Source organism: Lolium rigidum, chromosome 4, assembly GCF_022539505.1.
Source record: "Lolium rigidum isolate FL_2022 chromosome 4, APGP_CSIRO_Lrig_0.1, whole genome shotgun sequence".
Lineage (NCBI taxonomy): Eukaryota > Viridiplantae > Streptophyta > Magnoliopsida > Poales > Poaceae > Lolium > Lolium rigidum.
In genome coordinates, this window is record NC_061511.1 from 159,440,067 (window position 1) to 159,462,758 (window position 22,692).

Below are 22,692 nucleotides of genomic sequence, written 5' to 3' on the forward strand. Positions count from 1 at the left end.
ATTCTATAAGGATCATCTAGAAAGCAGAGAGCTTTTGGTTCCATTCAAATAGAAAAGCTGACATAGATGTTAAGTGGTGGGAATATCCATAAAGGAGCCGAATGAAATAAAAATTTCATGTTCGGTTTTGAATTAGAGACGTTAAAAATAATAAATCAACGTCGACTATAACCCCTAGCCTTCCAAGCTAACGATGCGGGTTCGATTCCCGCTACCCGCTCCATTCTCTATAAAAGGAGTATTCCTTTTGTCTAGACATGGTAAAGGCCTGTATTCAACCTTTTTGTCCACCAGTTTTTGGTACTCCAGAGCGGAGTAGAGCAGTTTGGTAGCTCACGAGGCTCATAACCTTGAGGTCACGGGTTCGATTCCCGTCTCCGCACTTAACTTAGCAGTCTATATAAAAATAAAAGGACTATTCTCTTTCTTTGGGCCAACTTTTATTCACGAGTTCCCGGCCCTAGAGGGCAAAATTGAGCAGTTTGCGAAGGCACTTGCCTCCACAAGAAGAACATGCAGGACCCCTCCCGACCTTGCGGAAAAGAAAAATGAAATGAAAGTAAAGGCGCAGTCCTCCTCTTTAAAAGCAGTTTGCCAGTTGTTTGTCTTAGTGAATACCCGATTTGTTTGTCTTAGTAAATACCTGATTTAGGTAGCCCTTTCCGGCTCTGTAGCGCCCCTTTTTTTGAGTGGGATGCAAAAGAAGGGTAAGAATAGTAAGGGATACGGTACTAGACTAACACCTAATTCTAATTAATACTTAATTTAATATAAGTAGTTAAACAGTCAACTAAACTAAACTTTTTATCATAGTACTTTACTAAATTAAGTGGGCGAGCGGCGGGAATCGAACCCGTATCTTCTCCTTGGCAAGGAGATGTTTTACCATTGAACTACGCTCGCTACGCTATATATTTTATAGCGTATATCCACTTGGGTCGACCGTCTATGTCTGGGTCGACCGTTTCGTTTCATTTTCTATTATATTAGAGTTTTCCTTATTTTTATTGTCTGTCAATGAATATTCTAATGGGACTGGAATTTCGTAATACTGAAAGAGAAGAACTAGCAATTCAGAATGCAAATTGCGTTTTAATTTTAATGCGTCTCACTATTCGAAATTTTTTTTCAAGAAATGGCCTTTTTATTTATTTTGTATCGGGCTACTAAATACTAAACAAATTTAAGAAATGAGAGAATTTAGAATAGCTACGAGAAAGACTAGTCCAATCCATAATGATGTACCGGAAAATACAACGTTTTTATTATTTGACCAACCATCAGGAGAAGCAAATACAAGGGGTACACTAATTACTAAGACTGAGGAAGTCGCAATTAATGCAAAAACAGCTAATTGGAAAGCAATAGTCATATTTCTAATCCTCCAAACTACCATCAAATAAAGTTGACTACATATTTGATCCCTCACTTAACCAAAATTGTAAAAAAATACAAGAAGTAGGAGGGGTTTAATCATGAATCCATTGATTCTTCTCTTTAATTAAAACTTTTTTTTACTTAACCGCTTTTTTATTTGCATATGGGGGTGAGGTGAGGAGAGGGGATTTAGTCTTTATTTCACAAGCTGGTATAGCGGATCATGTATCTGTGTATACAGTATACAGAGATATGTCGAAAAGGGACTTGCATCTGAGATCTTTCTAGGGGTTAGTAGATCTTTTTATATGGCTATGTTCTACTTGTACGAGTAAAATAGGGATTAGGCTGTGGAGAGATGGCTGAGTGGTTGATAGCTCCGGTCTTGAAAACCGGTATAGTTCTAGGAACTATCGAGGGTTCGAATCCCTCTCTCTCCTTTTGCTTATTGAATATGCTTGTTTCTTGAATTTTTTATCTTTATTCTGTCCCTTATCTTTCTTTCATAAAAAGGAATGAATGGCTCGGCTAGATGGAATAACCGAGCCAGAACAGAAAAAAATAAAACATTAGAACAGGTATAAATAAGAAAATCTTAGTTAAGAGGATTCATGTAAAGAACAGGTTCCAAATCACGATCGATTCCCTTTTCAAAACCTGCTGCAGCAGCTCGGGCTCTTCCTGCATGCCACAAATGGCCCACAAAAAAGAAGAATCCTAGAACAAAATGAGAAGTTGATAACCAACTTCTAGGAGAGACATAATTAACTGCATTGATCTCGGTAGCTACGCCACCCACAGAATTTAAAGAGCCTAAAGGGGCGTGGGTCATATATTCTGCTGAACGTCGTTCTTGCCAAGGTTGTATATCTTTTTTCAACCTATTCAAGTCCAAACCATTGGGGCCCCTTAGAGGTTCTAACCATGGAGCCCGAAGGTCCCAAAAACGCATAGTTTCCCCTCCAAAGATAACCTCCCCAGTTGGGGAACGCATTAGATATTTACCTAAACCTGTGGGTCCTTGAGCAGATCCCACATTAGCTCCAAGACGCTGATCTCTAACTAGAAAAGTAAATGCCTGAGCTTGAGAAGCTTCTGGCCCGGTGGGTCCATAAAACTCACTCGGATAAGCCGTATTATTGAACCATACAAAACAACAAGCGATAAAACCAAAGACAGATAAAGCAGCTAAACTATAAGACAAGTAAGCTTCTCCAGACCATACAAATGCACGGCGAGCCCATGCAAAGGGTTTGGTTAAGATATGCCAAATTCCGCCAAATACACAAATGAAACCCAACCATACATGTCCACCAATTATATCTTCTAAATCATCCACACTAACAATCCACCCTTCTCCCCCAAAAGGAGATTTTAGTAAATAACCAAATATAACACTGGGGCTAAGAGTCAAATTGGTAATCTTTCTTACATCTCCCCCCCCAGGGGCCCAGGTATCATATACACCGCCAAAATAAAGAGCCTTAAGTACTAAAAGAAAAGAACCTAGACCTAACAAAATTAAGTGAATACCCAAAATTGTAGTCATTTTATTTCTATCTTTCCATACATAACCAAAAAATGGAAAAGATTCCTCAAGAGTCTCAGGGCCCAGAAGCGCGTGATAAATGCCACCGAAGCCTAAGACTGCGGAGGAAATTAGGTGAAGTACTCCAGATACAAAGTATGGAAAAGTATCTAGAACTTCTCCCCCTGGTCCTACTCCCCAACCTAGAGTAGCTAAGTGTGGAAGTAAAATTAAGCCTTGTTCATACATGGGCTTTTCTGGTACGAAATGAGCCACTTCAAATAGGTTCATTGCTCCGGCCCAGAATACGATTAATCCGGCATGAGCTACGTGAGCTCCAAGTAGCTTACCGGACAAATTGATAAGTCTGGCATTCCCAGCCCACCAAGCAAAGCCGGTGGTTTCTTGGTCACGACCAGCTAAAATGAAAGTTCCATTAAAGAGCGTTTCCACGTGGTAGAACCTCCTCAGGGAATATAAGATTTTCATGAGGCTGATCCTGAGCTGCCATCCACGCACGAATACCCTCGTTTAAAAGAATATTTTTGGTGTAGAAAGTCTCAAATTCAGGATCTTCCGCTGCACGGATTTCCTGGGAAACAAAGTCATAGGCACGTAAGTTCAGAGCCAGGCCTACTACGCCAATAGCACTCATCCATAAACCGGTGACGGGTACAAATAGCATAAAGAAATGTAACCAACGTTTATTGGAAAAAGCAACACCAAAGATTTGGGACCAAAAGCGGTTAGCCGTGACCATTGAATAAGTTTCTTCAGCTTGAGTTGGGTTAAAAGCGCGGAAGGTATTTGCACCATCACCGTCCTCAAATAGAGTGTTTTCTACGGTCGCTCCATGAATAGCGCATAGCAGAGCCGCGCCTAATACTCCGGCAACTCCCATCATATGAAATGGGTTCAACGTCCAATTATGAAATCCTTGGAAGAAAAGGATGAATCGAAATATTGCTGCTACGCCAAAACTCGGCGCAAAGAACCAACCAGATTGCCCCAGTGGATAAATAAGGAATACAGAAACAAAAACCGCGATTGGACCAGAGAATGAGATTGCATTATAAGGCCGCAATTGAACAGACCGAGCAAGTTCAAATTGGCGTAACATGAAACCTATTAGTGCAAAAGCCCCGTGGAGAGCTACAAACGTCCATAAACCGCCTAATTGACACCAACGAGTAAAATCTCCTTGTGCTTCCGGCCCCCATAGTAGCAACAAAGAGTGTGCTAAACTATTGGCAGGGGTAGAAACTGCTGCGGTTAAGAAATTACAACCTTCCAAATAGGAACTAGCCAATCCATGGGTATACCAAGAAGTTACAAAAGTTGTCCCTGTAAACCAACCCCTAAAGCGAAATAAGCACAAGGAAAGAGCAATAGGCCAGACCATCCTACAAAAACGAAACGGTCCCTTCGTAACCAGTCATCCATAGTATCAAATAGATCATTTTCTTCTTTAGGAACTCTACCAAGGGCTATAGTCATAGTGATCCTCCTATTCAATTACTTCAACCATTTCCGAGCACCTCACGTCACTTCCAAGGCATATGATAGTTTTATTATCTGTGGACGATTTGTTTCTCGTTCAATGCCCTTTTTCAATGGTCTCGAAGATATAAATTTTTTATTTTTATCTATGGAGGCACAACCGGGGTCGTGGTAAATCCATGAATTTTATTCGATTTGTTTTTCTTATACTCTAGAAATAAACATTTCAATTCAGCATTATTCCATGACTCCTATTTGAAATTTGAAAGCCTATCTTTTAAGGGAAAAATGAAAATAAAAGTAACCCCTATATTCTCATTCCCTCTCTATTTCATGGGTGGAAGAACAGAAAAGGAGGATTCTAAAAAAAAAAAGGACTTTCGAAATCTATTTTTATGTGTAGCGGAAAGGAGTTGCGATTTCTTCTTATTCCTATAGAACATCTAGTAACAAGAATATAAAATCGTAAATAAAAAAATTCTTGTCTTGCGCGGTATAAGTCTAAGGAAATAAAAAAAATTCGCTTATACAATTTGATCCACATCGAATTTATATATCAGAATAGCGGATAGAGGCATTATTCAAGGAGTCAGATCTACTTACTTTATGGTTCTTTCCAATTTTATGTTGGGTTTGATAAGAACCCTTTTTGCTTTCTTGATAAATAATTGACAATCGACAAAAAAGCGTTTTTTCTTTTTTTATATATAACCTGCTTGTTTTATTATAACAAGTCTTATAGGGAAATGCCCGCTAAAGAGAAAATCTATCTGATTGTCTCTCGGCCGATATTGGTTTTTAGAAAGAAAAAACAAGAATTTTCTTATTTTTTTATTAACATTAAGAAAAAAGAATAGAACTAAAATGGAATTGGCAATATAATTTTTATATACTTTTGAAAGAAAAAAAAAGGGTTTTTGCAATCCTTATTTCTTGTCTCTATCATATCACGTAAACCTTTTGATTTGGAACAGGGAGAGATGGCTGAGTGGACTAAAGCGGCGGATTGCTAATCCGTTGTACAATTTTTTTGTACCGAGGGTTCGAATCCCTCTCTTTCCGCTCCCTCGGATCATTTTGGACTTTCAAATTGGAAGGAATTCTGACCCCGGATTTGCTCATAGATAAATGTACGAACCAAATCCAATTTGTAAGAAAAAATAAAAAAAAAATGGAATTTTTACTCCTCGCGCCCAGGATTCCGTCCTGGGTCATTAGATAAGAATCCAAAGATAAATAGGGAAACAAAAAATATTACTACTGTATAAACAAAAAGTTTGAGAGTAAGCATTACATAATCTCCAAGATTTTTTTTAAGGAATAGATTACCAGTTTTTCCTTACCACATGGATCCACTACGATGAATTTTGTTTATTTTTTATTTTTATAGTTCAAAATGCAAAAATGAATTCTTGAAAAAAAATTGGAAGAATTCATTTATAATAAGCACTCTTATCAATATAAAAAATATTGTTAGGTATTGTGTAGGTACCTAAACCTGCTCAACGTAGGTGCAGAAGGGTAGAAAGGCTGATCAAAATTTATTGATGCAGCTATCCATTCAATGTAGAAGAATTTGCATTTTAGAGTTGAAGGTTCATAATATAAAAATATAAAAGTTCTCGCCTTTTACCCATTTTTTTTTCATTTTTTGGAATGAAAACACCATTCAATTTGGTAGATAGGATAGAGTACTAAACATTTCATCGAAAACTTACAGCAGCTTGCCAAACAAAGGCTAATAGAAAAAAGAATAGAGGTATGACAGGCATAACATCCACGATGGGGTTGAAAATAGCATAAGCTTCGGGCAATTTGGCAAAGAAAAAACTAGTCGGATAAAGAACAGAATTAAAAAAGATACAGGTTAAACTAAGTATATTAGGCATAACAAGCATTTCATTCTTGTAGAGTAAATAATTGGATTTTGATTGAGTTATTTTTCTAAGGGAAAAAGGAGAAGGCAGATTCAAAATCTTTTTTCTTCGTACTTTCCCAAACACAAAATACCTCCTTGTATTCGCACTCTCGAATGTGAGTGGAATAAATTCGACTTTCATATAATATCTTAATAGAATTCCGTGTAATGATCAATGCATTTTTTTGATTCTATATTATCTGCATGTCTAGAATACTAGCAAGAGAATATTCCTCATTTTTTATATAATTGAAATGGGATTGACGAATAACAAATAAACATAATAGTGTTTATTAGTGTCGCATAAAACGAAATGGGGCGTGGCCAAGTGGTAAGGCAGCGGGTTTTGGTCCCGTTACTCGGAGGTTCGAATCCTTCCGTCCCAGATTGTTTCTGATAGTGCTCCGCAAAAGACAAAAGTTTATTAATTTATTAAAGAGAATAATGGTATCTTATGAACTCTTAGATTAGAGACATTTCTAAGCATTCACTTTCTTTCTCAGAAAACATAATAAAGTCTTAAGTCCAGTCAAATCAAATTGAATATCTTTATTTTCATGAAAAAATTGGGTCTATCAGTCACATTTAGGATATGCCTCTACTATAAATCACTTAAATTCACTTAATCATATTTTTTCTTACTTTTTTTTGTATTCAAGGCGAAGAAGTACGGAAGTACGAGAATTCTCTAACTATCAAAAACTTTCAATCTTTTCATTGAGTTTGGGCAACCCCCGCAGTGTATATCTTATCAATAAGCCGTGGTCTATGGACGGCTTGGAGTCGTTTTAACTCAACATCATAGAACAACTTACACCTTTATGTTGATGGTAATAATTTGCTAATGACTTGCGTAGTAACATAAGTACACACAACTAGTACCCACAAAATTTATCAACCGTGTGAGTGGCCTTGTTAGTACTTCTTCTTCCTTTGTGAAGGAGGAATGCATCGGTTGTGTTATGTTTGCGAGAGTATAGAACTGGGATAGTTTATGCGCTCTCTCACCTTCTCTCGATAGACGAATGTTGTAGAGTGTCTCTATAGGTTTTTAGTGCTTGCACGCCGCGTTTAACCCCACCATATTTCCTATACGCCCTCTTCATGTCTTCTAAGTCTTTGCGTGTCTCAAGTACAAAGGACGACTGGTTGGCGAATGCTTATACGCCTTGAAGTCTTGTTAAGTACGAACCCGTACTTATCGCTGCCGCTGGGACAATAACTCGGCAGGTATGAAGACATGTTCAATGAAGATGACGTTAGCAAGGTTACCCTTCCGGCTTGGCCTGGGCAGGGTTATGGACGCCGTTGTTTATCTTCAGAACTGTTAGTCCAATTTTTATCTTGTCCGTAATTTTGACGCATTTGATCTCTTCCGTATGATTTGGATCTTTGGTATTGTATATTTGTATCTTGACTCGTTGGAGCCGTTGTTGTAATATATGTTTCTTGTGGGCTCGTTGTAATCCTGTTGTAAATGTTACCGCCGTGTTAATTCCTCCGGCATGATGTGTGTGCTTCGTCGTGCACGCCGTGTCGAGGGCGTCTTCGTAATCGATATCGTGCGGATTTTAAGGATCGGGCTGGAATTCTCATGGTACCGGTTTTGGGGCGTCACAAGTTTGTATCGCAGCTCAGGTTGATGGTACCTCACTAGTCCAGCTCCGTAGGATAATCCTTGCCAACAGACGTTGTTGTGTCTAGTGTCAAACCTAGTCAAAAACTTCGTTGGAAAGTTCTCATTAGCTCTGATTTTCTCCTTACCTCTATTCTTCTTCTTACCTTTCCAAGTTTTGGAGTATTCTCCTTATCTGAGTTTTCCCGAGTCTTAGGTCTCTAATGCTGGTTGGACGACCTATGCCCTCACCTATTAGGTCTGTTCTTCTGAGGATCTCGATGGAAGCGCATCATCAACGACGGAACAACGACTTCTTGTTAGTGGTGTCGAGGAGATTAAGACGTCGCGTAAGATCCGATAGTTCACCTCTCCCCCATACTTTGAGGTGGAACATCGGGCGAGGTTCTTGTTAGTGGTGTCGACAACGGCCCCGTATATACCCATAATAGATTTTTCTTGTTCTCCTTCGCATCACTGACATCATATCATCCACAAGATTTTATAAAAAAAATATTTTAAATAAAAACTATTTTTGTTTCTTCCTCATATGGTTTATTTAATAAACCTCCTCTATGTCTTCTCCTTTAACAAAAGCTTAACACAAAAACTATCTAACAAATTAAGTTATTTTAGATGTTTTCAAAATAAAACTTTGTTTGTTTTGCTCTGCTTTCAAAAGATGTATCAAACCAGCTTAAAAACAAAAGGGAACACTCTCCCCGGCCCGCTCTTTTCTCTCCAGCCCACTCCACCTCCTTTTCTTCCTCCACCGCACGAGGCCACTTTGGCCTTTCTTCTCGCTGACCCCACTCAGCCCAGCTCGCCGAATTCCACTACCTCCTCGTTGTCGCTCTTCCCTCACGTTGTGAGGCGTGAGCCCCGTGCCCGCCACCATCGCCATGGCCTAGACCATGCAACACACCCACCACGCCCACCGCCTCCCCTCTTTTCCCTTTTAATCCCCTCCAAACCATAGCCTCTCCCTCCATCCTCCCCTCGTGTCGCTGCTCCCCTCTCTTCCCTTCTTCCTACAAGCAAAACGGGAGAGGGTATTTCCCCATAGCACCGTCACTTATTCTCCGGTGCCCCACCATCTCCGGCATCCCCTCGACAAGCCACCACCACCAAAATCTCCGCCTTGTTCTCCTGTGCAACCTCGCCGAAGGAATCGACTCAAAGCGCCCTAAATCATCTCCTCCGACCTCGTTACTTTCTCTGACCCGGTGGATCAATTCAACAATTCCGGCGAACCTCTTCCTCCTCCGGCCCCGACGTCTACACGTTGAGCTTCAGGGTGAGAACGCGCACCCCTAGACATCCTCGCCTCCTCCCTAGCTTCCTGTTTTGTCTTTGTCACCTTGGTGACCGTTGCCGCATCCACAGATCTTTGCCGCCGGTGATGCTCCGGCGAGGCTCCTGCCACAACGCCACCTCTCCCTGGTCTGCACCGACGAGACGCACCGAACGCCCCCACCCGTGCATCCTAGAAACCACCGAGTAGCCCGCGAGTATCCTCGCCGTCCCGTCGGTGATCACCGCCGCTTGCACATGGTGGCCACATCGTCCACCACGTCCTCTGCCACGTCGACTCCTTGACCCTACATGTCACCCGCTGCAGCTCAGATCCATCTCGGTGAGAAAAGTCTACCAAACCCAGATCCAAACGTTTTGCAAAAGGGCCCCTGCATCCTTTAATTCATGAACCCGCAGTCCATGTAGCTTCGGCTTTACATGATAACCCCCTGGATGTTTTGAAAACTAACCCACAGTCCCTTCTCCGACTGGACTTTTCGTTCAAGTCCTTTTCTATTTAAAAATGAAATCTGTTTATCTATTTTATATAATAAAAACTATTCTGCTAATAACTTTTATTTAGCAACTCGAAATAAAATGTGTTATACATGAAAGTTGATAAGAAAAATGCACTGAACATGAATATGCCATCCAGACACCTATTTGCATCTCGCATCATGTCTTGCGTTGATAGTTACACATATCCACCTCATATATATGCGGAGTATTTCGGAACACCGACGTGGTTGTCCCCACTCCGTTTAACTTTGAAGTAGCGCACCCTTGCCATGTTATGCCATGCCATGCTAATCAACACTTAACTTTGTCGGTAGAAAATGCAACTCCAACCTAATTTGTTTGTCCGGGGTTCCGACTCCGATTAATATGGATAAGTTGCATCACATCATCTTTGCCATGTCATGCATATCATCTTGATCATGCCGATTCTTCTTCCGTAGTAGTAAGTGTTGCATCTGTTATTTGTTGTATCACTTTGCTTCTTCACGGATATGACGATGATTTGATGTGAGCTACGAAAAGTTCTCCGGATGTTCTTCGACACCCTTTAACAGGCAAACATTTCCTAAACTCTTGTCTCTGCAGTAGTCGCTCACCTATTTTATTTTGCCTTCTCTCTTATGCTATCCTTGAGTTGTGTTTTTGTCACGTGTCCTACCCACTTGTTACCTCAAGCAGCCCATATTTCCTCCACCACCCTCCTACAGCTGTTGTTTGGTTATCAGGTTTGCCTTGCGAGTCATAGTGCATGCTAGTGCCGTTATATCTCGTTTCGCCATCGTTATCGTATCGAGTTATCTGTTGGGGAATCATGACACATGGTTTGTGGATATATTTGTTGGAGATACTCATGCTTTACTTAATGTTAACAACTAAAATTGTAAGCAAAGGCATCTGTGAGCCCCTTTGCAAAAGGATCGAAACTTTGACTCGCTAATGTCCCCTAGGACCCGAGTTTTTGTTATCCATTCCGAGATTGAGCGCTCTACCCGTACGCGGGGGAGTGGGACCCCCATCACCCACTACATTTTCTCGAGTCTGTTTATTGGGAGCCACAACCTTGGTTTTATTTGCTCATATGCACGATATGCACGATTTACTTTATGTTGCCTTCGGGTGTTTATATTTTGTATTGTGCATCATCTCACGACAGGTTTAGCAAAAGCAGGTTGTTCATGCCCGCATAGCCCTCCCCGCAAACCTCTGGCGGAGTACGGCCGAACTTCGTCACGGGTAACTTAGTTGGGTGGCTCCCATTAAACTTTCTCTTGCATTGGGAACGGTCTTGTTGTGAGATTCCACCTGTAGTAATGGATTCTAGCATGCGTATGGTTACATTTGGGCAACCCCTGCAGGGTGTACATCTTATCGATAAGCCGTGTCCGCGGTTATGAACGACTTGGAGCTGTTCAGCTCAATCATAGAACAACTTACACCTTTATGTTGATGCTAATAATTTGCTAATGACTTGCGTAGTAACATAGCATTACTACAACGGCTACCTAATAAAACTTGTCAACCGTGTGAGTGCCCTTGTTAGTAATTCTTCCTTTGTGAAGGGGGAATGCATCGGTTGTGTTATGTTTATAGAGTATAGAACTGTTAGTTTATGCGCTCTCTCACCTTCTCTGATAGACGAATGTTGTAGATTGTCTCTATAGGTTTTTAGTGCTTGCCGCTGCCGCTTAACCTCACCATATTGCCTATGACGTCCTCTTGCGTCCTCTAAGTCTCCTGCGTGCCTCAAGTACAAAGGACGACTGGTTGACGAATACTTATACGTCTTAAAGTCTTGTTAAGTACGAACATGTACTTATTGCTGCTTTGGGACATAACCAGGCAGGTATGAAGACATGTTTGATGAAGACGATGTTAGCAAGGTTATCCTTCCGGCTTGGCCTGGGCAGGGTTATGGACGCCATCGTTTATCTTCAGGACTCTTAATACAATTTGTATCTTATTCGTACTCGGACGTATTTGATCTTCCGTATGATATGGATCTTTGTATTGTATATCTGTCATTGTTGTAATATATGTTTATTGTGTGCTCTATTGTAATCTTGTTGTAATGTTACCGCTCGTGTTAATTCCTCTTGTATCACGTGTGTGCTTCGTCATGCACGTCGTGTTGGAGGGCGTCTCAGAATCGATATCGTGCGGATTTCGGCGGGATCGCTGGAATCCTCATGGTACCGGTTCCGGAGCGTCACATTGGAGCAGGGAATTGATGGGCTCAGACATTGTTTCACGGATGATCATGTTATACTCAAGGTTATGGTGATTGAAAACGGCTCCGTGTACTTGTCTACTTACTGTGAGGTGGATACTAAGTTACCTGGTTGGTTCCTATCCTTCTACCTTGAAACTGCAGAGCTTAATAAGCTATGTCCCATCATTCACGCTGACGAGATGTATCCTTACGTCATGAGGTGGCCTCCTTCTCTGGTGCTCGACAAGGTGAACCCTCGACTTGAAGCTTTGTTCATCGATTGTCTTGTGTAGATATATATACAAATCTCCCTACTTTTATTGATGGCGTTATATCTTAATTATAAAAATCTTCTTACATGATAGTAGTACATGTTCGGTGGGAATCAGCTCAATGTTGGAATTTACTTGTTTCTCGTGTAGTTTCAACAAATACCATTGATTACCTTTTTCTCCTATATATGCAGAATATGGATTCAAGTATTGCACATTAACCCTGACAACATATCTGTAATCTCCACATTGTATCAGTAAAATAGACCGTGTACAAGATTGGTTGACAATTGATGTTGATTTTTTCTCTAGAAGAAAACGTAAAGCTTGATGCACTTATGTACAATTTACATCTTCTATGCAATGGGGCTTCTGAGATCTTTGGACTGGTAAGTACATTGTAAGATGTTGCCAAGTTGGCGCAGAATCTACATAGCTCATACAGATTTTCACTTGCGATGATGAAGCGAGCAGGACAGGAAAACTGAGAACTAATGATCGTATATGGATTGCCAAAAGAAAGTTCAATTACATGTTAATATACTCCATCGGTTCCATAATTTTTGTTGTGATTGTAGTTTGAATTTTAAAATCGGAACAAGAACTCTTTAAGAGCCGAGTGTTCCGAGCCTCGGTGCGGCCGAGTTCGACGCGGACGCGGGGCTTGCCGCGCTCGCATTGCGGGAGAAGGCGGTGGCCGCCCTCGCGGAGGGGAACACCGCCGAAGCTGAAGCCCTCTTCACCGAGGTGCGTGCGGGCGCGCGAGGACGCCGTCTCTGACGAGCCTGCTTGCTCTGTCTCTGTTATTCATTGCTCTTCAGAATGCCATGAACAAAACTGGAGTTTCCCTCTGTTGTACTCTGATTATGAGGTTGATGTACTGTAGAGTATTGGACTGAATGCTCTAGGTGGATTGCATCTGGTGTACGGGAGCAGGTTGGTTCTGGTGAAATTGTGATGCACTTTCCATCCCCAACTTTAGCATGTATGCCATCTTCATTTCTTTTCCCCACAAAATCTACTTTGATGTTGATATTTTCTCATACTTAGTGACCATGTCCTCTACTTTTGGTAGATCTGATTGAAACAACCGCAAGGTCCCATATGGGCTTACGATTTGGGGCCTATGGATATCGTTGTGAGTTCAGATACATATAGGAGCATGTTTTGATGCGTCTGAAAATTTATTGCCCTTTTTAGTGTTGCAGCAGGATGCATAACTCCTGCTAGATGAATTGTGTAGCTGCTGTGAGAAGAAACGATTGGCGCCCTATTTCATTAGCATCAACTAGCATAGCATCCGTTTTTAGTTTCACAAAGTATGGTTCTGACTGTTCAGGTGGTGTGCGCTGGATATTTCATTGGCGCAGGTGTTCCTGCTAAGATGGTGTTCAACATAGTTCCCGCGTCGACGCCACCAGTGGTGTGGTCATGGACCACGGAGGGACACATGCTCGGTTGCCAGATCGAACTTCATTCGGTTTATCCTAAGATGTTGGTATATGCATCGCCAAGTGGCAACTGAATTTGGTGATTGATCATGTTGCAGGTCTGCTGGAGCCTACTGCTGCACGCGCCATGAAGGGCCTACACCAGGAGGAGGCGGGCAGCAACTTGTCCGTGTTGTACGTGCGCCTGGTTGAACCAGGTTAGACATTCTTATTTGGTTGACCTTCTTCTTCCAGGGGCTTTACTTTAAGATTTGAATTTTGTGTGCCATGACAAGTTCGTCCATTAATGGATTAGATATATTTCGATTGCTTGTTTCCATTTGCAAATAACGTAAATTAACACGCAATTCTCTCTATCAGACATGGGAATGTCGATCTATAACATTTCAGCTCACAAAGCAGTTCAGTAGTTCACTTACCTTCTTTCCTGCACTACTCACCTCATGTCGTTTGACAGACACATGAACGTGCTACTGTTATTAATAGTTGGGGTGGAATCATTTTATCTCAGATTGAGATGTGCTTCGTGTTCTGCACCTTATTTTGGTTCATATGGTGCAGGACATATGCACATAAATCATAGAGGTGTAGAAAATGTCGCCGTCTCATCTTGGCATGTACTCTCATTCCCCATGAAGTTATGGTAATTGGAACTTCCTGTTTCTTATCATAGAAATGGCGCTACACTAAATCATATTTTTTGACAATATGTGGGGTATTTGCTGAATAAAAGGTATTCAGGTGCAAAATCAAAGTACATGATATAGCGCCCAATCAGAATTGTTGGTTTCGCTCATGTGACTAGTGCATCTAGAACCTAACCTATTGAAGATGGTGACGGAGTATTAACTCGTCAATGCATACGGATTGTAGACTTAGGGTTTCGTAGAAAGTAGAGGGATAAGTAGATCTCGAAGGTTTCAGCCGAACAAAAGTGTTCATCTTTAAGTTTCATTAACAGGCAGCAACTTTCTTAGTGCAATTTGATGCCACTCATTAGTAATGAAAGCTGCTGCATTTTTTATGATTAGCAATGGAAGCTGCTGCATTTTCATGATTAGCAACTAAACTTGCTGAATTTTTAGGTTTCCGCAAGTGTTCTTGTTAACAGTCAGTACTATATGGTCTCTGATATACTTGTTTATTTTACAATGAGGGGGTAAATCCTATATTTTTTTTGAAAATGGGATGTTATAAAAGCAACAATCAAATAACGAAGAACGATAAAGGAAAACGCAGCGGAGACACGAGATTTAACGTGGAAAACCCCTTCCAACACAGAAGGGGAAAAAATCACGTGCACCAGCCAGCAAAACTTCACTATATCGAGGAGTGTTTACAAACGCCGTGGGATATCTTATAATCTGATAAACTCTAGCCGACGGCTTACAAGATGTATATATATACGGTGACAACGATCCGTACCGTACAACGGGGGGCTGCCGCCCCCCGCACCCCCCTTCGCAGGCGTTCCCTCGCTCCGCTCGTCAGAAGTTAGCCTCCCTTTAGTATAAGAATTTGGATCACAATACAACATGGGAGATACTCAAGTCCCTCGCAGACGCTAACATGTTAATGTATACTACTTGCTTTGAGTTATAGTGGTTTGCGCTGATGGTGCCTATTTAGTTGCTAGGTTTTAACTTAATAAGAATTTGATACCTGCTCCAGCAGGGCTATAGTAGTCAATGTAATTAATGATTTTTCTATCAAAGGCCTCTTCTTGCTAATACCCATGTTACTAAATGTGGTACTACTTTCTCTATTGATCAAGTCTTGCTCTATTGGTTGTGGTTTAATCCTGACGGTGGCATGCGATTTAATTGCATCCATGTGTGTGTGTTGTGCTATGTGTGAGTCCTTTCCTTTTGATGGACATGAATGTCTTCTTGATTACTGCCACATGGTATTGGTCGAGGCCCTAGTATACTTTTTTGTTCCCCTCGATAATCTTGAGTTCATTAGTTTCTAGATACTAGTTGCATCTCCTGGTACTGCTGAAGCTATGCTACTGGAGCATCAAGTCAGGTCCAGCCAAATTCTTGTACATATGTGTTGTAAGAAGTATCATGGTTTAGTTTGGCTAGGACTTGTACATCAGAAGCGATTGTCCATTTTAGATATGCAAGATAGGGATTTTCCTATATGTACACTTGTTAACTCCATTGTTGCTTGTAGAACATCTAGTTTCCTGTTTGGGATGGCCGATGCAACGAGTAGATCACGGCGCCTCAGAAGTGACATTGTTAATTGAATCCTGGCTGTGTGTATGGTGTGTAGCAGTGTCTTGTTAATCTTACAGAGGTATAATGCATTATTTAGTATCTCGCCATGCCTAGGGCATGCCTATTTCCTCAGTTGGTTGTTATTTGGATGTACCGTGCTCTCCTCTGCATGCATGCTCTTTGGCACCACCATGTAGCTATGCCTGAAGTGTGATTCCGCCCTTGAGCCGATTTGTGCTTGTTTAGTTTTCAGGTTTTGGCTGTAGTGTATAGTTAGGCCTTTGGTCATGGCACTAATAAGTGCGAGTCGTGCTGATTCTTTCATTCTTGGATTTGGTGGGCGACCTTGATTCCTTTACCCACCTAGTTGTTTTGTGATTAATTGTAATCAAATTTTATCTGTTTGGCTTTCCAGGAAAATCAACACAACAATATTTCTTGGTTTTGTGTGAGCATGGCTGTGACACGTAGCGCCGTTGGCTGAAGTGGCAATGGAGCTGATGTCGATGCTGGTTTAGGTTTGAGGTAGCTGCAGTTATAAAATTCAGATGATGCGTTGTCATTTGTGTGCTTCATCTGGAGTTAGATATGGTTTTGCTGAACATGAACGTTCTTCCGAAATGCAAGAACCTTCAAGCATGTTGATACCATATGCCAACCATCATCTTCGATTGTATCAAGATGGAAGCTAGGACTTGAGTTCTTGCCGGTGCTAAACATTTGGTACCTTTATTGCGGGAGAGTAAACCTTTTGTTCCTCGGTGTGATTGTAACACTAAACTAAAACTTGGTTCCCAAGCTTCTTCTCTATTAATGAATTAAGGAAAATCTTTTGCCTCTTTTTCAAAAAAAAAACATGAACGTTCTTCTTGTTGTTGTCGTACGTCGAAGGAGGAGTAAATGACGGCGCTAGCGAATGGAGCAGCTAGCTGGAGCATGTAGGAAGAATGGAAGCCAAGGAGACGTTATCGATCCATGATGTGACGGTAGCTAGGAATCATCTGTGTGTGCTATTAATAACGTCGTGATTTATGACGGGCCATATCTACTCATGATTCATTTTAGACTGCTTATAGTGGGGTAACATAGGTGGTAACATCACACATCTCAATGCATTTTGGTGACATGACATGACAATAAAAGAAGAAAAAGAGTGGGTGGTAACTAGCTATGTTACCATAACATCACACCAATATGAGTTTACAACATAATTAATAACATATTGCATGAAACTGTTAAGCTTCATGCACTAGCCACTTGAACTAAAAGTCCGAACTTATGGAAAGTGCTAGACAATCTACTTATACACTTCAACACCCCCTCTTACGTGTGACGGGAAGACGAGAAGACAAGTCAACACGTGTAGAGAGGCAAAGAGGCAGCGGGAGGCCGGGAACACACGGCAGGAGGCTCCGAGAAGGGGAGATAATTTTTTTAGAATAAATTGTGAAAGCCAGAATTTGAACTCGAGACCTGGGGCTCTGATACCATGTTAAGTTTCATGCACTAGCCACTTGAACCAAAAGTCCGAACTGATGGAAAGGGCTAGGCAATCTACTTGTACACGTCAACACCCCCTCTCACGTGTGACGGGAAGACGAGAAGACAAGTCAACACGTGTAGAGAGACAAAGAGGCAGCGGGAGGCCGGGACCACACGGCAGGAGGCTACAAGAAGGGGGAGATAATTTTTAGAATAAATTGTGAAAGACAGGATTTGAACTCGAGACCTGGGGCTCTGATACCATGTTAAGTTTCATGCACTAGCCACTTTAACCAAAAGTCTAAACTTATGAAAAGGGCTAGGCAATCTACTTATACACTTCAACAGAAACCACATCTAAATTACTACGCACTATGAAGATAGTAACTTAAACTAGTAATATGACATATGTTACTAGACTAAGTTACTCTCCACTATGAGCAGCCTTAGTCTGATGCATGCATACAACAGTTGATGGAACATGCACGTGTACTTGAAATGGCCATACTTAGTCGTCGAGCGGTTAATTACCGGCTGATCAAGTGGGCCCATTCCAAGTAGATTTGACTGCGCGCGAAAGCTAGTGATCGATAGATGGCTCCTTTTGTTTTTATTCTTTCATGATGAAAGGAAATGGATAAAGGAGCGACTACGCCAAGTCGCGGGACAAGAAAAACAAGGAAACAAAGTTGAAAACGCGCGCATATATAGCTACGTTGCTCGAAAAAGAAAAAAAAAGAAAAGCGGATTGGGGTGGGGTTTGATCGATACAATAGTGAAGGTGAAATTAATAACCGAAGAGTGCCGTACGCATGCATCCATTGAACTGAATGAGTTTAATTTGTTGGTCCCTGGATTGATGGATTGATCGGTAGCTGGAGACCGTTCCTCCTCGAGCGACCGCGTTCGGGGGAGCGTGCGTTGACAGCATGCCTCACTCCAGCAGTCTAGCCTAGCTTCCAGGCGACGCGGTAATCAATTCGCGCCTAGCATCCAGCCTTCACCGCACGCTCATGAGGGGTCATTCGCGCATGCATGCGGTGGCTCCAGACAATCTGGACCGTGAGCTGGCACTCCCTTTTTTCACGGGCTTTCTTGGGCTCACGGTCCTTCGCTTCTTTCTTCTTTTGTCCTTGGTTAAACCTAGACAGCCTTCACTCCTCATTCCCTGTGCTGCCAACTCGCCATGGCATGTGAGCTGCCGCCGCCACCGTCGAAATCCCCACCAGCTGCTCTGACCACCATATCCGCCCTCGGCGACGACCTCCTTATGGAGATATTCCTCCGCCTCCCCTCCCTCCCGACCCTCGTCCGCGCCGCCCTCGCCTGCCCCGCCTTCCTCTGCGCCGTCCGTTCATCCCCCGCCTTCCGCCGCCGCTTCCGCGACCTCCACTCGCCCCCACTCCTCGGCCTATTCCTCGACTTCTTCGACTCCGACACCCCTGCCTTCCGCGCCGTCCGCCTGCGCTCCGACCCGGACCTCACCGCGGCCGTCCGTGGCGCCGATTTCCTCCTCACCCGCCTTCCCGACGACGAAGGCTTCGCCCCCGAGTGGTCAATCAAGGACTGCCACGACGGGTACGTTGTTCTCATCAGCTATAACAGAGCCGATGGCTTGGCCGTCTACAACCCCCTGACGCGTGCCCTACATCTCTTCCCCACGCCGCCCGACGAGATCTGCGCAAACATGTGCACCGAGTACCATGTCCTCTCCTCGGAAGAGGACCAAGGCCCGTTTCGCGTTATCTGCGTCGGCAACGAAGACTACGGGGCGCAAGCCGCCATCCTCTCGTCGAAACCGGAGAGTGGCAGATTTTCCCGTTGGTGTTCGCTCCAAACATGCGGCCCGTGTTGGAGCCTTTGGACGAGAAGTACACCCCCGACAACGGAAAGCTGGTGAATGGCTCCATCTACTGGGTAGCAGAGAGTCTAGCCACGGCGCGCGTGCTCAGCACCGCTACGATGCAGTTCTCTCGGATGAATCTACCTCACGTGGAAGGGCAAGAAGCACTTGTTGCCGGTGAGACTAGGGATGGGAAGCTCTGTGTCATCTCCACTGTGAAACTCACCCTTGTTGTTTGGCTCTGGGGAACCGATAATGATGGTTTGGAGAGGTGGATGTTGGACAAGACATTTCCGCTGGAGCAGGGCATTGATGGGCTCAGGGGCAGTTTCATGGATGATCATGTTATACTCAAGGTTATCGTGATTGAAAACGGCTTTGTGTACTTGTCTGCTTACTGTGAGGTGGATCTCAAGTTACCTGGCTGGTTCCTATCCTTCTGCCTGGAAACGGAGGAGCTCAATAAGCTCTTTCCCATCATTCACGACGATATGTATCCCTACATCATGGCATGGCCTCCTTCTTTGGTGCTCGACAAGGTGAACCCTTGACTCGAAACTTTGTTCATTGGTTGTCTTTTGTAGATATATACAAATCTCTCTACTTTTATTGCCGCGTTATATCTGATAAAAATCTTCTTACATGATAGTGGTACATGTTCGGTCGGAGTCAGCTCAATGTTGGAATTTACTTGTTTCTCGTGTAGCTTCAACAAATACCATTGATTACCTTTCTCTTCTATGCAAAAAATGGATTCAAGTATAACGTTAAGCTGCACATTAACCATGTAATCTCCACACTGTATCAGTAAAATAGACCGTGTACAAGATTGGTTAACAATTGATGTTGATTTTTTTCTCTAGAAGAAAACGTAAAGCTTGATGCACTTATGTACAATTTACATCTTCTATGCAATGGGGCTTCTGAGATCTTTGGACTGATAAGTACATTGTAAGATGTTGCCAAGTTGGCGCGGAATCTACAGAGCTCATTCAGATTTTTACTTGAGATGATGAAGCGAGCAGGACATGAAAACAGAGAACTAATGTTCTTATATGGATTGCTAAAAGAAAGTTCAATTCCATGTTAATATACTCCATCTGTTTCATAATTCTTGTTGTGATTGTAGTTCAAATTTTAAAACCAGAACAAGAATTATGGAAAGGAGGAACTAGTTGTTTTTTGCAACACCAGCTTATCTAAGGTGGCTGATTGCATCAGTCTCTGTTTTTGCAGCCCTGCAGCTCCAGTTAAAGTCTGAGCGAGCTACCAGAAACTACTGAAGTGAAGTGATATGTGTTCAATGTGCTGCATCATTCATATGCCTCCTGAGGAGAAGAAACATATTTTCAAGTTCTTTCAGGCTGCAATACTTGATAAAACTAGTGAAGTGATATTCTCACTGGGCTACATCATTCATATGCCTCCAGAGTCTCATGTGAAGAAGATTTGTTTGAGTTCTTTCATGCTACCGAGCTTGACTGCGGCAGACTGGGTTGATTCGTAGGAATAATATTAATTATTTAAGAAATTTTAATGTACCTTGAAAATTTCCATATATCTGTAATGAAGTAATGAATGATTGCAAGCACTCGGGTTTATACAATTGCTCAATTTACCTGTTGGAGAAGTAGAAATCTGTTGTATTTGGAGGTCATGCAAACAGAAAAGAGTGATTTCTGTACTGAAAGTAGAAGTCTTAATGTAATCTGAAACCGAAAGTGGAAGCACCAGACATATTTCTTTCCTCCAGAGCCAACCAATTTTCTTGTTTGTGACATGACTTATTAGTTTCTCGACTTTGTACATATCACATGATTACTAGACAATGGAGGTAGCTGAAAGTATCTAAGTAATTGTAATTTACATTGTAATATGTTAACCAACAATCTGGAGCAGTTTCAGATTTGGGTGTTGGGCACATTTGATTACTAATGCATATATGATCATTCCAGCAGAAAGCTAAATCTCATGCTCCCCCTAAATAGTAAATTAAGATCCAACTTATCCACGTTTCCTGGTTGCATCAACATTTGTTTTGCAGCCAACCAATACAATTAAAGTTCCAATACTATTGAGGTGGTCTATGTGCTAAGTGAACTATATCATAGGCCTCCTGAGGCCTGGAGGAGAATCATGTGTTCCATTTAATTCAAGTTGCAAAAGTTCTTGCAATCTATGGAGCTACACTACGACCAGAGAGGCAAATCTGCAGGCTGGTGCAACGTGCTGTATAGTTTATCCACAAGCAGAATAATCTCTCCCATTTCCTCTTTTTTTTAAAAAAAATGGGAGCATCGCCCTGTGAGGTGGAAACAAAATGTATAATTGAGGGAAGGAAATGATTGTCGATCACACTGAACCTGCATACTTGCATCTATTGACGTACCCCAAAAATATCATTGCTCATTTTTTCCGGAAAGTCCCGTCACCATGGAAGTGCATGTAAAACAACATGAATTATTTTTGTTTTGATAAAGATTTTGAGTACATGTCAAGGTCTGCTAGTACACCTATCGCTCATCATCTCAAGTTATCAGCATTGCAATGTTCTAGTACTGATGAAGATTTTAAATACATGTCACGAGTTTCATGTTCTAGTGTTGTTGGTTCTTTGTTGTTCAGAAGATTATTCAAATTCATGCCACAAGAATGAATTTGTCTCAAGGTGAAGTTTGTCATATTATGATTTGAATTTATAAGAAGGCTAATTTCTGACGAGCAAAGCGATGCCTGTCGTCGGATAGGCTTGGACCGAAGCATGGAGGAGTCTAAAGTTATCCCACAACGTACCCAACAGATACGTCCGGCGGTGCAGGAAGAGAGGGTGGGCGAAGCCTTCCACGGTACGGACCATCATCCCCACATATTTATATACCTCTTGCAAGCCATCAATTAGGATTAATAGCTTTATAAAATAACCCGCGGATTTTGTAAACACGGCGTGATAAGCATTTATTCAGCGCATCCAACAACTATATATGTCACTCCCATGTTTAAAGCTCGGGTCGGCATGTTCAGTCATTCATTTGGTGAGTCGGAACAGATAATCAACTATAGTACTACAAACTAATTCGAAAAGAAAAATAAACTTGGGGATGTAGCTCAGATGGTAGAGCGCTCGCTTAGCATGCGAGAGGCACGGGGATCGATACCCCGCATCTCCACTTTTTTCGATCTATACACCTCGCATCCGTTTCCTTCCCGTTTCTATTCTTTCTTTTTTTTGGCGAGGAACCATTCCATTTTAAAACTGCATGTACCATCGTGGCTCCATATTTAGCCATAAACCCACACGCATGTCTATCTACTGACTGCTCTATGACCAGCCGAGAGCGCGGTAGGAACAGCAGCCAGCGGTCGCCGCTTACTGCTGTAAGGTGAGCACAGATCAACGCATGAATTGTTCCTGCCGCTGCCTCCCGACTGATGCAGCACGATCGATCCTCACGTGGGG

At 42.2% G+C, this 22,692-nt stretch overlaps 2 protein-coding genes and 5 non-coding genes across 7 annotated transcripts; 5 read left to right on the forward strand and 2 right to left on the reverse strand.

Moving 5' to 3' along the window:
* Positions 1–309: 309 nt before the first annotated feature.
* Positions 310–383, forward strand: TRNAM-CAU. The gene has a single exon. It is a non-coding gene; the product is annotated as a tRNA-Met (tRNA).
* Positions 384–832: 449 nt separating this feature from the next.
* Positions 833–903, reverse strand: TRNAG-GCC. The gene has a single exon. It is a non-coding gene; the product is annotated as a tRNA-Gly (tRNA).
* Positions 904–1,729: 826 nt separating this feature from the next.
* Positions 1,730–1,817, forward strand: TRNAS-UGA. The gene has a single exon. It is a non-coding gene; the product is annotated as a tRNA-Ser (tRNA).
* A 1,406-nt stretch (positions 1,818–3,223) lies between these two features.
* Positions 3,224–5,509, reverse strand: LOC124706147 (photosystem II D2 protein). The gene has a single exon (XM_047237803.1). It carries the CDS (start codon positions 4,305–4,307, stop codon positions 3,342–3,344), a length of 966 nt encoding a protein of 321 aa, XP_047093759.1. The 5' UTR covers positions 4,308–5,509; the 3' UTR covers positions 3,224–3,341.
* On the forward strand, positions 5,380–5,467 carry TRNAS-GCU. Its single transcript has one exon. It is a non-coding gene; the product is annotated as a tRNA-Ser (tRNA).
* Positions 5,510–18,578: 13,069 nt separating the features above from the next.
* On the forward strand, positions 18,579–19,292 carry LOC124647707. Its single transcript, XM_047187602.1, has one exon. The coding sequence runs from the start codon at positions 18,579–18,581 to the stop codon at positions 19,290–19,292; it is 714 nt and encodes a 237-aa protein (XP_047043558.1).
* Positions 19,293–22,329: 3,037 nt separating this feature from the next.
* Positions 22,330–22,402, forward strand: TRNAA-AGC. Its single transcript has one exon. It is a non-coding gene; the product is annotated as a tRNA-Ala (tRNA).
* Positions 22,403–22,692: the final 290 nt, after the last annotated feature.